General features: G+C 41.7%; 1 protein-coding gene across 1 annotated transcript in view; it reads left to right on the forward strand.

The window, feature by feature from the left end:
• prmt3 (protein arginine methyltransferase 3) overlaps positions 1 to 14,051 on the forward strand; it is an 83,867-nt gene that overhangs the window by 2,594 nt on the left and 67,222 nt on the right. The window contains exons 6-10 of the mRNA XM_080884734.1: positions 456 to 609; positions 1,120 to 1,261; positions 3,193 to 3,258; positions 5,644 to 5,765; positions 8,742 to 8,841. Of these exons, the coding sequence (XP_080740860.1) occupies positions 456 to 609; positions 1,120 to 1,261; positions 3,193 to 3,258; positions 5,644 to 5,765; positions 8,742 to 8,841 (584 nt within the window). The remainder of the gene's footprint in view (positions 1 to 455; positions 610 to 1,119; positions 1,262 to 3,192; positions 3,259 to 5,643; positions 5,766 to 8,741; positions 8,842 to 14,051) is intronic.

Consider the following 14,051-nt stretch of genomic DNA (forward strand, 5'->3'; position numbering starts at 1 on the left):
CTGGAAACTGCTGGAATAACCATTGCACATCAATAACATGCCATTTCCAGAAGGTTTGCTGTGTCTCCCAGCACAGTATCAACATATTCAGTTTCATCTGCTGGTTCTCATCTTTTAGGACTGCTTCTTCTGCATGATTAACAGTATTACACAGAAGACTGTGTAATGTCAGCTCTATTGCAAAGTCCTGACTTGCTTATGTTAATGCTTATTTTAATAGTTGCACTTATGCTCTATTTCTGCCTGTATCATCAATGCAAGAAAAACACATAAATACATAAAATGCACACTCTAAGCCAAAACAACAGCCATGTCCTGCATACTTCTTATTGTATGCCACAGGCTTGATCACTACGTGTTGTCGCTCATGTTTTCACTCAGTTGTCCTTAAAAGGAAAACTTTTTCCCCATTTAACATCCAAACATATCTATCTCTCTGTCTGTGTTTTTGTCAGACCCCGAGGAGCTCTGTGGCAGCGAGAGGTCATGCCTGGCATCTGGGGCCGATCCCCATAATGCACTTGTGCACAGGGCGCAGGCTGCGGAGGAGAGAGCCCGCTCCTCGGAGGAGGCACTGGCCAGAGCCATGGATGACCTGCACAAACTCAAGTCAGTGACTTTTCTGCAGTTTCATCTTCATTGATGTCAGGGTGATTGTGTTAGGTTTTAAATTGTGGCCTTTTATTTATTTATTTTTTAATACATTATTCAGAACTTGCAGTTTAGTCAGTGTAATACGTTGCATTTGCACTGCTCTCTGAGCTCCAGCAGGGGGACACAGTGAACGCAGTATTGCAGAAACATTAACTAGAGTACCTTGTGGAAGAAGTTTGGAGGAAGGGAAAATTCCACTGCAGCATGGAGGTTAAAGTGAGGAGGAAAGGTAGGTAGGGGAGCAATAAGGGAATATTGCAGAAAGGGTGAGCTGTGGGGGAGGAGGGGTTTGGAGGGGAGGGGGGGGGGATTTGGGTGAGAGGTAGAAAGATGAATGCTCCATCTCCTCCATTTACTGCTTCGTCCTGCATGAAGGCTGTGTGTGCGTTCTCCTTTCTGGTCGCTGTTCTTGTCCCTTGTGCTAATAAGAGAAGTTAAATGGCGATCTGTGCGATGTTCTTTCAGGGTGCTGGCTCAGGGGTTGGTGCTGAATGCGGAAACAAGCAGGTCTGGCACCCTGGGCGCTGTGGCGGAGCTCCGTGAGGACGAGGACGAGGCCTACTTCAGCTCCTATGGACATTACAGCATCCACGAAGAGATGCTGAAGGTCTGAGTTGTGTAAACACACACAGACACACACACACACACACAGTGACCAGGCCTGCAGGTCTCTTTGCAGTCTTTGGAATAATTTCCCCTGGGCACAGAAATGAAGCTGGGTTCATTGGCGTGCATCTTGGCTAAAAGATTTTCATATAGCTTATAAATGAAAGCGATCATCTTCATGTATGAATTAATACTGAGGACGACACAAGCGCTCCAAAGTGACAAATCAGCAGTACGTGCTGATCTCTTATGTGAAGCAGCGCTCATGCCTCTGCATAGCGGAGCTTTAAGTGTGCAAATTAATTTTTACACTCCTGAAGTGCTGAAACCTGAAAGCAAGCTCTGTGTGTGTGTGTGTGTGTGTGTGTGTGTGTGTGTGTGTGTGTGTGTGTGTGTGTGTGTGTGTGTGTGTGTGTGTGTGTGTGAGAGAGAGAGTTCTCCCTCTCCTCAAGTCCTGTTCTACTTACCGCAGTGCTTACATATCCTTTTGGCTGTCCTGATTGGTGCTAAGCACGGTTAAGTTTTGCGTCATGTTTTTGCGTCAAGCTTTAAAGTCCATCAAAGCGTCAGGAGGGGCCAGGAGCACGTGATGGGGGGCTTTGCAGTAGAATGTTTCACAGGTTGGCATGAATTGAATTACCTATGACGCAGTCTGTGTGTGTGTGTGTGTGTGTGTGTGTGTGTGTGTGTGTGTGTGTGTGTGTGTGTGAGTGTGTAAGAGAGACAGAGAGTGAGAGATGTCATGTAAAAGAGAATGACATGTTTCATGAGTGTCAGGGTTTAATTTTTAAAACAACTTTTAATTGGCCACAGACAACATTAGCCTGGATTGCTTTTCAAAAAAGCTGAATGATTAAAATCTTCAGTATTTCTTGATCATTTTAGTTTTTCATTTAATTTTGGTTTTGAAAGGGCATTATCTTAAATCTATCTTAAATATCTTAAAGTAATCAGGCATGAAATGCTAACTTTGTTGTGTTGATTGGGATATTTTTAGCCCTTCTCCATTATTACCTACTTGGCTTGGCTCAACTTAACTCGCTTTTTAGAGTTATTCATTAGGTTTGATTGGCCGGTCCGTGATGTCACTCGGCAAGTCACCAGAGCCACTTCTTCACCAAATTAATAAAATATATTTTTGAAACCTGGTAATGAGGGAAATGGCTGCACAAAAGCCAGTTTTGTAGTATTGTTTTCATGATAAACGGGGAGCATGGGAGCTAGTTGTACAACTTAATTAGATCTGATTGGATCTCATCTCTCCAGAACATTTTCATCAAATGTACTGATTCAAGTGTCAGTACATTTCATCATAGTTTTCATCCTTATGCATTAGTTGTTATTTAATTATTGTCTTGTTTTCTTCAGGAGACAAAATCAGAGTTACTATTACCGATATACCCTTCCGATTTTTCCTGTTTCCATTAGCAAAAATGGAAACAGGAAAAATCGGAAGTGTATATCGGTACTTGGGGACCGCTTAACTTCTGCCAAACTCCATGAACTGAAGGTTCTAAAATCTGTTTCTTGTAATCTTTCAAAGTCAAAAGTCCAGATTCATATCTGTTCTAACATGTATTAAGCCGTGTTACTGTATTTCGTTTATAGCTTTTCCCTCAGAGCGAAGGTGCTTGGATTTGTGGGCAGATATGATTGGCAGATTAATCAGCGAGTCCTGACCTGACCTCCAGTGTCCTTCCAGTTGTTATTATCCCAGCGTTTTGCTCATAAATGTTCAGGAAACCAACACAGACTGTTGTAACCTGCTGTTATATACCCCTATATGGAAAAAGCTTTACTTGCCTGGATTTACTTATTTTTTAAGTTTGTAGACAACCTTGAATTCAAAGCTTTGTTACAACATAAACATGACTGTAGATTACAAGCAATCCTTTCTTTAATTCAAGAGCAGCTTGTATATTCTATCCACAGGATAAAGTACGCACGGAGAGTTACCGAGACTTCATGTACAGCAACCCTGAAGTGTTCAGAGATAAGGTGAGTCATCCAAGCAAATGAAATTGCGTGTGTACACATTAATGTGTGTTTACATGTATGAGTTAGCCAGTTTAATGTTCACTCAAGCCTGTAAACAGGAATGTGCATTTTCCAGAAAAAGACATTAATAATGCGCCGCGGTGTCCGATTTAAAACACATCATGACTTTATTAGCATGTCTAAATATGGACTGCACAGTCCTGATAACAGACACATGCAATCCACCACCAACCCCATAGCACAAACCCTTCCAACTAACCGCCCCACCCCCCCCACCCTATCCGTCTCTTTTCCATTGCTTTTAGCTGTGGGAAGCAGTGGCCTGTATCATGACCATCCATTATATGGGTCGCTGCTGGTTAGTGCTGTGATGAGGCGGTAGAGGGGGGGAGGAAGGATGTGTTGATGGGAACGTCCATTATCCCTGTCAGGCTGAAGCAGTCGGCAGAGAGTTGAAGCGTCTCCTTCTTCAGTAACCGGTAACAGAACCAAGCAGGATATTTTTGTTGCAGATCAAGCGAGGAGTTGCGTTCTGTTGTGTTAGCGCTATGTTGGCGACCCTCTGTGAACCCATAAAGACAGCAGGATTGTAACCAGGGAGTTTCCTTAAATAGAGACACAGAGTCACACAGTGTTATACATTTGGGGCATGTAGTCGCTGCGTCCATGTCTCAGTCATTTAACTCAGTTGGTGATGAACAAGAACAAATTAAGTGAAAGCAATGGGAACCTGAAATAGAGGTGATTAAAAAATGCAAAGAGCGAAAAAGCTGAGAGAAAATAAGGGTTTAAACAGCAGTTTGAGCAAGTTCTTTAGAACATGCTTAACATGAATTCATTAAGTAATCCAGATGTTGATGCGGTCTTTGAAGTTGAAACAGCAAGACATCAGCGAAAGAAAAAACCCAACTTTTGTTTCTTTGTTTCTTTTTTTAATAATCGTTTGATTATTAGTAGCCATGTAATGTAATATCAGTTCCTATCTGATTATAGTTTGCCAATAGAAGAGCCTGTGTGACATCACTGTCAAATGTGGTTAAAGTGAGCTCACTTCTGACCACACTGGCCAAAACTGGTGGGTAGGTGTCCTAAAATTCCCTGAAAAGTCTTCAGTTGATCCAAAATGATGCAGTGAGAGTACTGACAGGGACTAGAGAGAGAGAGAGAGCATATTTTGCCCAGGTGAGCATATTACTGCCTTCTCATTATTAGCTCCATGTTAAAAATCCTTCTCCTCACATACAAGGTCTTGAATAATCAGGCCCCATCATATTTTAAAGACCTCATAGTTCCATTTCACCACAATAGAGCATGTTGGTCTCAGAGTGCTGGTTTACTTGTTGTAACGTGGGTATTAAAAAGTAGAATGTGAGGCAGATGCTTCAGCTTTCAGGTCCCTCTTCTGTGAAAGCAGCTGCCAGTTTGAATTCAGGAGACAGACACCTTCTCTACTTTTAAGATTAGGCTTCAAACGTTCCTTTTTGATATAACATTTAGTTCGTTACACTGCTATAGGCCGAGGCTGCTCAGAGTTCTCATGATGCAATGTTTCTTTTCACACTTTAATCATTAGTTATTATTCATCTCTGGCTCTCTTCCACTGCCTGTCTTTTGTCCTGGTCTCCTCCCCTCACCTTCTACTGGTCACAGCAGATGGCCGTCTCCCTGAGCCTGATTCTGCTGGATGTTTCTTCCTGTTAAAAAGTAGTTTCTCCTTCCCTCTGTTGCCAGGTGTTTGCTCATAGGGGGTTGGTTGATTGCTGGGGTTTTCTCTGTATCATTTTAGGGTCTTTACCGTATAATAAAAAGCATCTTGAGATGACTGTTGTTGCTGTTTGGCTCTATATGAACAAAATTGAATTGAAAATTTGATGAGGTTAAATGTTAAAACTGAAAATTTCAATAAGTGAGTGTAAAGTCTTTTGTTAAGTTATTACAGAGCCATAGACTGGACGTGGTTGACTTATCTGTTCCCTGGAAGTGTAGAAAAACATTCTCAGAAATGTGCAAGTGGCATTGCCAGCAAAATATGGCAGCTGTCATTTTAGCAGTTATTTGGGTTGTCAAAGAAAATCCAAATAAGAATCATGTCTTTATTTCCTCCAGTTATATTTGATTTTTTCTTTTGTAATAACTTGCATAGGCTAGAATCTTTTATCCTTAAAGCTGTAACGTGATCGCGTTTCCCTTCGTGATCTCTGTTGTTATTGTGTTGGATGACCTTTTGGGGTCAGCAGCGCATGGACATGACAAGAATTATGAAGAAATCAATCGTAAACACTGTTAAATGCTCCTGTTTAAGTGTTTGTTTTTGAACCCCTTGACTGTGAAGAGCTTTCCATGTTTGTGGGTAATTTCTCATTTTGACTCCATCGCATCCTTTAGGTGGTGCTTGATGTGGGCTGTGGCACTGGCATATTATCAATGTTTGCTGCACAAGCTGGGGCCAAAAAGGTTATAGCGGTGGATCAGTCCGAAATCATCTACCAGGCCATGGACATAGTCAGGTGAGACTCTTCCTGTGCACTCTGTTTCTGTTCAGCTCCACCAAAACACATGAGCTGTCAGCAGAATTTCCTTTGCGGTGCTCACAGCAATGAAAAATTACATTTTTTACAACTTAAGTGCAAATAGTCAGTCAGTACTAATCAGATTTGGTACAAGCCCCTGTGAGTCGTGTGACCCTCACCTCATATCGGCCCCTGTGGAGCCAAGAGAGTACGCAGATCTTCTTCCCTTTGTGTGCAGCAGAAGATGGTGAGAGTGGAGGTTTGTGTGACCTCCAGCTACCTTTTATTTGTTTCAGCTGGTTGACTTCAATAGAGCTGCTGTCAGCTGCCTGGCCATAATGTACATAATTTACACCTGTGATCTGACTCGTTCACTCCTCTCCTCTGCAGTATCTCCAGTCTGAAGTCTAGAGTCACCCCCAACACTGCCCCAACACACAGAGATACACAGATGAACATGCAGATGAACCCCCTGTTGATTCCCTTTTAATAAAGTCCTCGGTCCAATTTCATGTGCCGCGTGTTTCCTGTATTTCTGCAGCTGATACTCCACAGTGGAGTCCATTTACCTCAACAACAGCTTCTGCTCTCCTTCCGTCTACCTGCAGCCACTATCATACCCCTGCCTCCTAAATGGTTTTTTGAGTTGGGGGCCATTATGACAGCTATTATTTCCGTTATGTAAGACAGTGCAGTATAAGCAAAACAACAGGGTTTTCTAAGGGAAGAGGACGTTTTAATTTTACAGCCCACTGAATAGCTGTTGGAGTGTGTGTTGGCATGCAGGCTGCATTGCAGGTTTGCCAGCGGTGAGGATTCAACTAAAGAAAGATGTTGTACATCCTCCAGCACTCCACCCTTTTTTTTTCTTCTTTTTTAAAAAAAAAAAAAGCATACATCCACACATGTGCACACACACGTAAATACAGCAATGCATACAAAAATCCACCCATGGCTTCTTTGGGTTGTGATTTTATTTCTGTGTGCGTGTGTGTGTGTATATGCACGTAGAGCTGGCCCCTGTGTGTGTCCGTCACTTCCTCCTGATGTTAATATCGGGATTGTAATTAAAGTGGCTCCTGTTGGTTGGGCAGGAGCATCCATCTCCTGTTTCCACTCCATCGCCAAAGTTTAAATGAAAAGCTCTACGTGACTTCCTCCCTTCACAGTCACGTCCTTAATAGATACTGTCTAAATACTTTTAAAAAATGGATGGAATTGATGGATTAGCTGATAAGACGTAATTTATTCTGACAATAAAGCATAAAAATGTGAGACGCTGTTTTTTCTGAGTGAGCAAAGTTAATGGCGGCATGAACTGAAGGCATGGATGATTTTTTAGCAAGTATTTGCCTGTGGTTTGCCCAGAAATGCAGCATTAACGAAAGTAAATCGGGGTGTTTTAGCCACGTTTGGTCTGTGCTATTCTTTAAAAAAATTACTAGGTTCACTGTCATGTAAAGCCTCTCTTTTTCCTTTTCCTCACTTCCTCTTTCTCTCCAACACACGCACACACACACGCACACACATACACCTACAAAGCTGCGCAGACACGACTCTCTCCCCAGAGTCCTGACATTGTCCTCTAAATTACCCCAATAATGAGATTACAGTGTTTCCTTCTTGTGAAAGGGTGGTGGTGGGCGGGTGGGGTGTAGGGTGTAGGTGGGGGCCATTGCATTCTGGAAGAAGGTGATAGCAGCAGTAGAAGAGCAGCTGAGAGGGGAGAGACAGTTCAAGATAAGGATCGCTGCTACAGAAATGCACTCTGGGCCGCTGTGAGTAATTGTTCTGTCCTCTGTAACATTAGCTGTCATGATAATGGAATATTCACAGAGATTGATGCCCAAACTGGCTGGTCTGAAAGGAAGGATCATTTAAACAGCAGCACTGATCTCACAGTGCTTACCTGAACCTGACACATCGCCGGTCCACAGGCTGGAAATACACAGAACAGCGAATATGCCCCTGCACAAACCACGACAAGTTTTGATGTTACTCAAAAAAGGGGAAATAGTCGACCATAGTTTTATTAACTTTAGCTGGTGCTGTTTGTTTTGCATCTGTGATTATGTAAGGGGTCACTGGGGTCTAAGCAAGAATGGTAAAAGAGCGATAAATCTTCCAGATTTATAGCTAATATATGGAATGTGCCTCCACCTGGTCCAGAAGCTTGTATAATAGTAACAGTTAAATATTTGTGGTGTCTTCAGCTGTCTGAACCTACAGGGGACTATAATCTATGGCTTAGGGCACTTTTTATGTCTGCATTTTGGTTTATTTGATCCAGACCAGACCAGGGAGAACAGATTGTTCCAGTGGTCAAACTTTACACGTTGCAGTTTTCACCGGACTAGCGTGCTTTAACCTGCCATTAACTGCTCTGCAGAGCTATCACGGTACAGGAAAATGGAGTTGTAGTATGATGTTGCAGATCTTTGTAATGCGGTTTGTGGTCTCTGTTTCAGAATGGTTACAAACCTAATCAAAGTTAACTTGAAGTGACAGTGGGAGTGCTGTGTAATATTAAAATGTGACTCCTCGGGTTTAATACCATAAAATAAAATATTATAGACAGAATTATTCTTATTTTTTATTTAATTTAAAAATACTAGGAATAACCTTTGCCTTGGTTTTTAGATGCCACGTTGAAGAAGTGCTCACTGACAAACACGTAACAGTTGACTTATTTATTTATTTATTGCCAGTTATATTGGTGCAGCAGTAGGAAATATTCTGTCAGCATCAGCAGAAACTTAAAATTTAGATCCAAGGTTTTTCATGCTGTGCAAGGAATTTTTCTTCCCTCAAAATCCCTTTTCCCCTTAATTTCATGAAGATTTAATCTTTAAGACCATTAATTTCGGGGTGTTGGGTGTTGTTAGGGTTTCAGAATTCTGTGGAAAATGTTTAATTTGTTTAATGTAGGTTGATATAAAATTAATATTAGACATATGTCTGTATTTTCTACAGGTCCAACCAGCTGGAGGATAAAATTACACTGATCAAAGGTCGCATAGAAGATATCAAGCTCCCTGTAGAGAAGGTTGACATCATCATCTCAGAATGGATGGTCAGTACATATTTACACATAAATCCACAAGTGACAGTTTGTAACTAGCTGATCTTCATATTCAGTTTCCTGAGGTCTTGACAAAATGCACTAGTTTAATGGAGACTGCCTCTCTGTCTAAGCTCTTGCAGTATGTATTGGCATTTACTTAGCTACACTAGCAAACCAGACAACAATTGCAGGGAGCACTGTACTGGGTCTATTTCACTTTGGGGGTGCTGTCTACCTGGTTTTTGATCTACTCTTAAATCAATAGTTGACAATAATCGTACCTTACATAAATAAGTACATGTAAGCTGTATAACTTGCTGCAGCATGTTGGATCAACTGAAGCCTTTTCAGGCAGTTTTTAGGATAATCGGATAATAATGGATTACAATAGACCAGAAATGTGTGAACTAGTTTTTCAACATCACTCTGAGACAGGGCGATATTGCACAAATGCAAGAAAGCAGTCGTATTTATTTGTTAAATTATAAATATCCTACATACAGTGGGGCAAAAAAGTATTTAGTCAGCCACCGATTGTGCAAGTTCCCCCACCTAAAATGATGACAGAGGTCAGTAATTTGCACCAGAGGTACACTTCAACTGTGAGAGACAGAATGTGAAAAAAAAATCCATGAATCCACATGGTAGGATTTGTAAAGAATTTATTTGTAAATCAGGGTGGAAAATAAGTATTTGGTCAATAACAAAAATACAACTCAATACTTTGCCAACAAAGGTTATGTTACAATAACAGAGGTCAAACGTTTACTATAGGTCTTTACCAGGTTTGCACACACAGTAGCTGGTATTTTGGCCCATTCCTCCATGCAGATCTTCTCGAGAGCAGTGATGTTTTGGGGCTGTCGCCGAGCAACACGGACTTTCAACTCCCGCCACAGATTTTCTATGGGGTTGAGGTCTGGAGACTGGCTAGGCCACTCCAGGACTTTCAAATGCTTCTTACGGAGCCACTCCTTTGTTGCCCGGGCGGTGTGTTTTGGATCATTGTCATGTTGGAAGACCCAGCCGCGTTTCATCTTCAAAGTTCTCACTGATGGAAGGAGGTTTTGGCTCAAAATCTCACGATACATGGCCCCATTCATTCTGTCCTTAACACGGATCAGTCGTCCTGTCCCCTTGGCAGGAAAACAGCCCCATAGCATGATGTTTCCACCCCCATGCTTCACAGTAGGTATGGTGTTCATGGGATGCAACTCAGTATTCTTCTTCCTCCAAACACGACGAGTTGAGTTTATACCAAAAAGTTCTACTTTGGTTTCATCTGACCACATGACATTCTCCCAATCCTCTGCTGTATCATCCATGTGCTCTCTGGCAAACTTCAGACGGGCCTGGACATGCACTGGCTTCAGCAGTGGAACACGTCTGGCACTGCGGGATTTGATTCCCTGCCGTTGTAGTGTGTTACTGATGGTGACCTTTGTTACTTTGGTCCCAGCTCTCTGCAGGTCATTCACCAGGTCCCCCCGTGTGGTTCTGGGATCTTTGCTCACCGTTCTCATGATCATTTTGACCCCACGGGATGAGATCTTGCGTGGAGCCCCAGATCGAGGGAGATTATCAGTGGTCTTGTATGTCTTCCATTTTCTGATGATTGCTCCCACAGTTGATTTTTTCACACCAAGCTGCTTGCCTATTGTAGATTCACTCTTCCCAGTCTGGTGCAGGTCTACAATACTTTTCCTGGTGTCCTTCGAAAGCTCTTTGGTCTTGGCCATGGCGGAGTTTGGAGTCTGACTGTTTGAGGCTATGGACAGGTGTCTTTTATACAGATGATGAGTTCAAACAGGTGCCATTCATACAGGTAACGAGTGGGGGACAGAAAAGCTTCTTACAGAAGACGTTACAGGTCTGTGAGAGCCAGAGATTTTCCTTGTTTGAGGTGACCAAATACTTATTTTCCACCCTGATTTACGAATAAATTCTTTACAAATCCTACCATGTGAATTCATGGATTTTTTTTTCACATTCTGTCTCTCACAGTTGAAGTGTACCTCTGGTGAAAATTACTGACCTCTGTCATCATTTTAGGTGGGGGAACTTGCACAATCGGTGGCTGACTAAATACTTTTTTGCCCCACTGTATATGAGCACTGAAAAGCAAATCCTGCTAAAAAGTGACTCCAAGATTTCTTACAGTGTTACTGGAGGCCAATGTGATGCCATCCAGAGGAATTATCTCCTTAGACACCATGTTTCTAAGATTTGTGGGTCCATCATAGGTCATAAACTCATTTTCCGCCCGAGAAATGGAACTCTTTTAACAGATCTCTTCTAAAAAAATACACTCATAATATGAGGTTAATTTTTGAGTGAGTGTTTACAGGCTAATAAGGATTCAGAATCCAAGGTAGCAGCAGGATGGATTTATGTTTTAAATACGGCTCGGGCAGCCTAAATTCGGCCATGAGCTTCTCTGAATATCTTACCTGGAGCTGGAGGAGCAGTCTTCCTTCGCTGTGATGGCCATTTATCAGACAGATTCTGCTCAGCGATACATGCGGGACAGCCAAAGTTGAATGCACTGCTGAAGTCATACCTAATTCATGAGCATCCCGTATCTGTCCCCCCTCCACTACCTCCTCCATCCACTGTGAAACCCCAGGGTCACAAGCAGGGGTCGCCACGCAGAGCCTTCCTATCCTCTAAAGGGGGAAATTGAAATTCGGTGGCTGACATGCCAGTGGACCGTTGAAGGATAGGGGGCGTAATCTCTGATGACACTGGCTCACAGACTGATAATAAATCTAAGAATTCTCCAGTCACTTCTCATCAGGGCAGCGATGGTAGACATTTCTCAGAGTGGCTTGGACTTGAGAAGCTGCCCTCCGATCTGCCTGTATAAAAAGGAAAAATGACAGTTGTCAAAGGAAGTAGGCTCTGTGGCTAGGGTAAACGGTCTTATATCCAGGTCGTGCCTTAATGTCTGAGAGAGTGTGTGGAGATGTGGTGGATGCATTTTTCATTTGAATTCTTTTATTCACCCACATCTTTAAAAAAAGAAAAAATAATGAAGCTGGCATTACGGTTGGAGGGTTTCACTGTAATACTGTACATGTAATATGCCTCAACAGTTAATCAAGTGAATTATATTGCACCAAGTTACAGGTTTTTATCATAGTTGCTATATTTTCATAGTTATTAATAATTTGAGAGAACACAGTGAATTAATAGTTCAGACCTTTCAAACTGAAGTAACTTGCTGATAGATTCAGATAGATGTGTGTCTTCATATCAGAGATGTTTATTTGATTGATTAATGGAGTGACCGCTCTTGTGCTGTCTGTGTAAATGCACACAATTCTCACTGTGATGAGGCTCGTGAGAGGCTCCTGCTGCTGTGTGACACTGCAGATGTAATAACAGCCAGAAGCAACAAACTGACTTCATCTGATATTTTATCAAATCACAGATTACAGTCATGTATTGTAGTCACATTGTAGACAGATGGCGTGAATTGTTAATCTGACATTGAATTCACCATTGAAAAGCCAGAGAGGGTTGTGTTTTGGGCACTGAGTGAGAAGGAGCTCAAGAACACAAAAAGGTTTCAAAGCTTTTTCAAAGCTTTTAGTGAGGTCATTTTGTGCAGCATGAGACTGAGACAGAACAATCACAACTTTAGTGAATCGAGTGACTCAAGAAGACAAATTAAGATGTTCTCTGTTAATGAGTTCAGACTTGTGTTATGTTTAAAGTCAGTTGTAAATGTTACTACTTTTGATGTGATAAGACTAAAGTCTCAACTTCTGTGGAAATGTGACCAGGCCACTTATTCAGGAATGAAGCCCACATCAGAATCTGTATGTGTTGGGCATTTTTTTGGTAATGCCCTGTTCTAGCAAGGTCTTAATGCTTACCACTGGTGTTGTCTGACCCAACTCAATACACACACATTAGTGCAGAATAGGCTCTCGGGGTATACTACAGAGAGTGCCCTAATTGGGTCAAAGCAAAGGCAGACATGCACAGGAGGGAATTTAGTAACTAAGAATAGATTAGCAACTAACATCTCTGTAGTGCAGAGAATCTGCAAGCTTTTTGTTCTTTCCTGTGGTGTGTTGTTTTTATTCAACAAAAGTTGAATAAAAAGATCAGAATTAAAAACAGAGTAGTAGCGTAGAGCAGCCACACCACAGTAAGTTTCTGTGGCACGCTCTAATTGTAATTTGTAGACTAAATAGGCTTAACTAGGCTAAATGCAAGCTTTGTAGATCAAGAGAACGTATTGTGGTTGATGTGGCAAAGGAACCATGTCATATTTGAATAACCTCAAAACATGTTTTTCCTAACCTGGATTTTGTGATGATGAATTTTACATTAAAAGAAAAGATTTGTCTATTTTTATCTATCTGAAGCATATTTAATGAAAGAGCTTCACTAAGCTAAGGTTAAAGTTCGAGTAATTATGGTTGAAGAGAGACAAAGTTATGTCCAGCTGTTAGAGTTTATCGAGCAGATAGTGGTTGCAGGGCTAATAGACGGAGATGGGTGATGAATGTGGAGTATCTGTAGTGGTGGTGGTGGTGAAGGGGGCAAATGAGTGCCTTGTCTACTGTGGCAGTGTTTGAGAGACTGCCTTCAGCAACACCACTGTCATTTCATAACTCAGAGCATTGATCGGTCGTGTTTGTCAGCACACCAAAAAACAAACAGTGCCGAGCAGATAAGAGACCAGTGAGCTGATGGGGGGGAGGACAGCTGAGTTTCTCTAAGGCTAAGTGAAGATTGTTAGTCAGAGATCAATCAAAGATGATGATTGATAGTGTTTAATGGCACAGACATGCAGACTTGTAAGGAGACAGGAGAGTTGGCTTTAACAAACTTTTCTTGTATAATACTTGAATCTCGCTTAAAAAGTCTTAAAATACGTATTTAAATCTTCATATTAGTAATAAACCACAACAAGGATAATTTTGTTCTATGATCTGCATTTGTCTGCCTGTATATGCGACAGTGTGAAAGTCATGAACTCTCTTCTTCTGGTTATAAACATGTTTCATACAAGAACCTACTGTGATGGCTCTTACAGTCGCTGGTATATATGGTCTGTTAGAAGTGGTATGTAAAGGTCTCCTCTTTATATTAATAAATGAGGAACACATTCAAAATAGACTTTACAGTCTCTGACCGGGAGTGATTACTCGTTATGTGCAGGATACAAACAATAAGTGCATCTGCTTTCGTTAGATTGTGTT

This window comes from Rhamphochromis sp. 'chilingali' (genome assembly GCF_963969265.1).
Source record: "Rhamphochromis sp. 'chilingali' genome assembly, chromosome: 6".
In the NCBI taxonomy this organism is placed as follows: Eukaryota; Metazoa; Chordata; class Actinopteri; order Cichliformes; family Cichlidae; genus Rhamphochromis; species Rhamphochromis sp. 'chilingali'.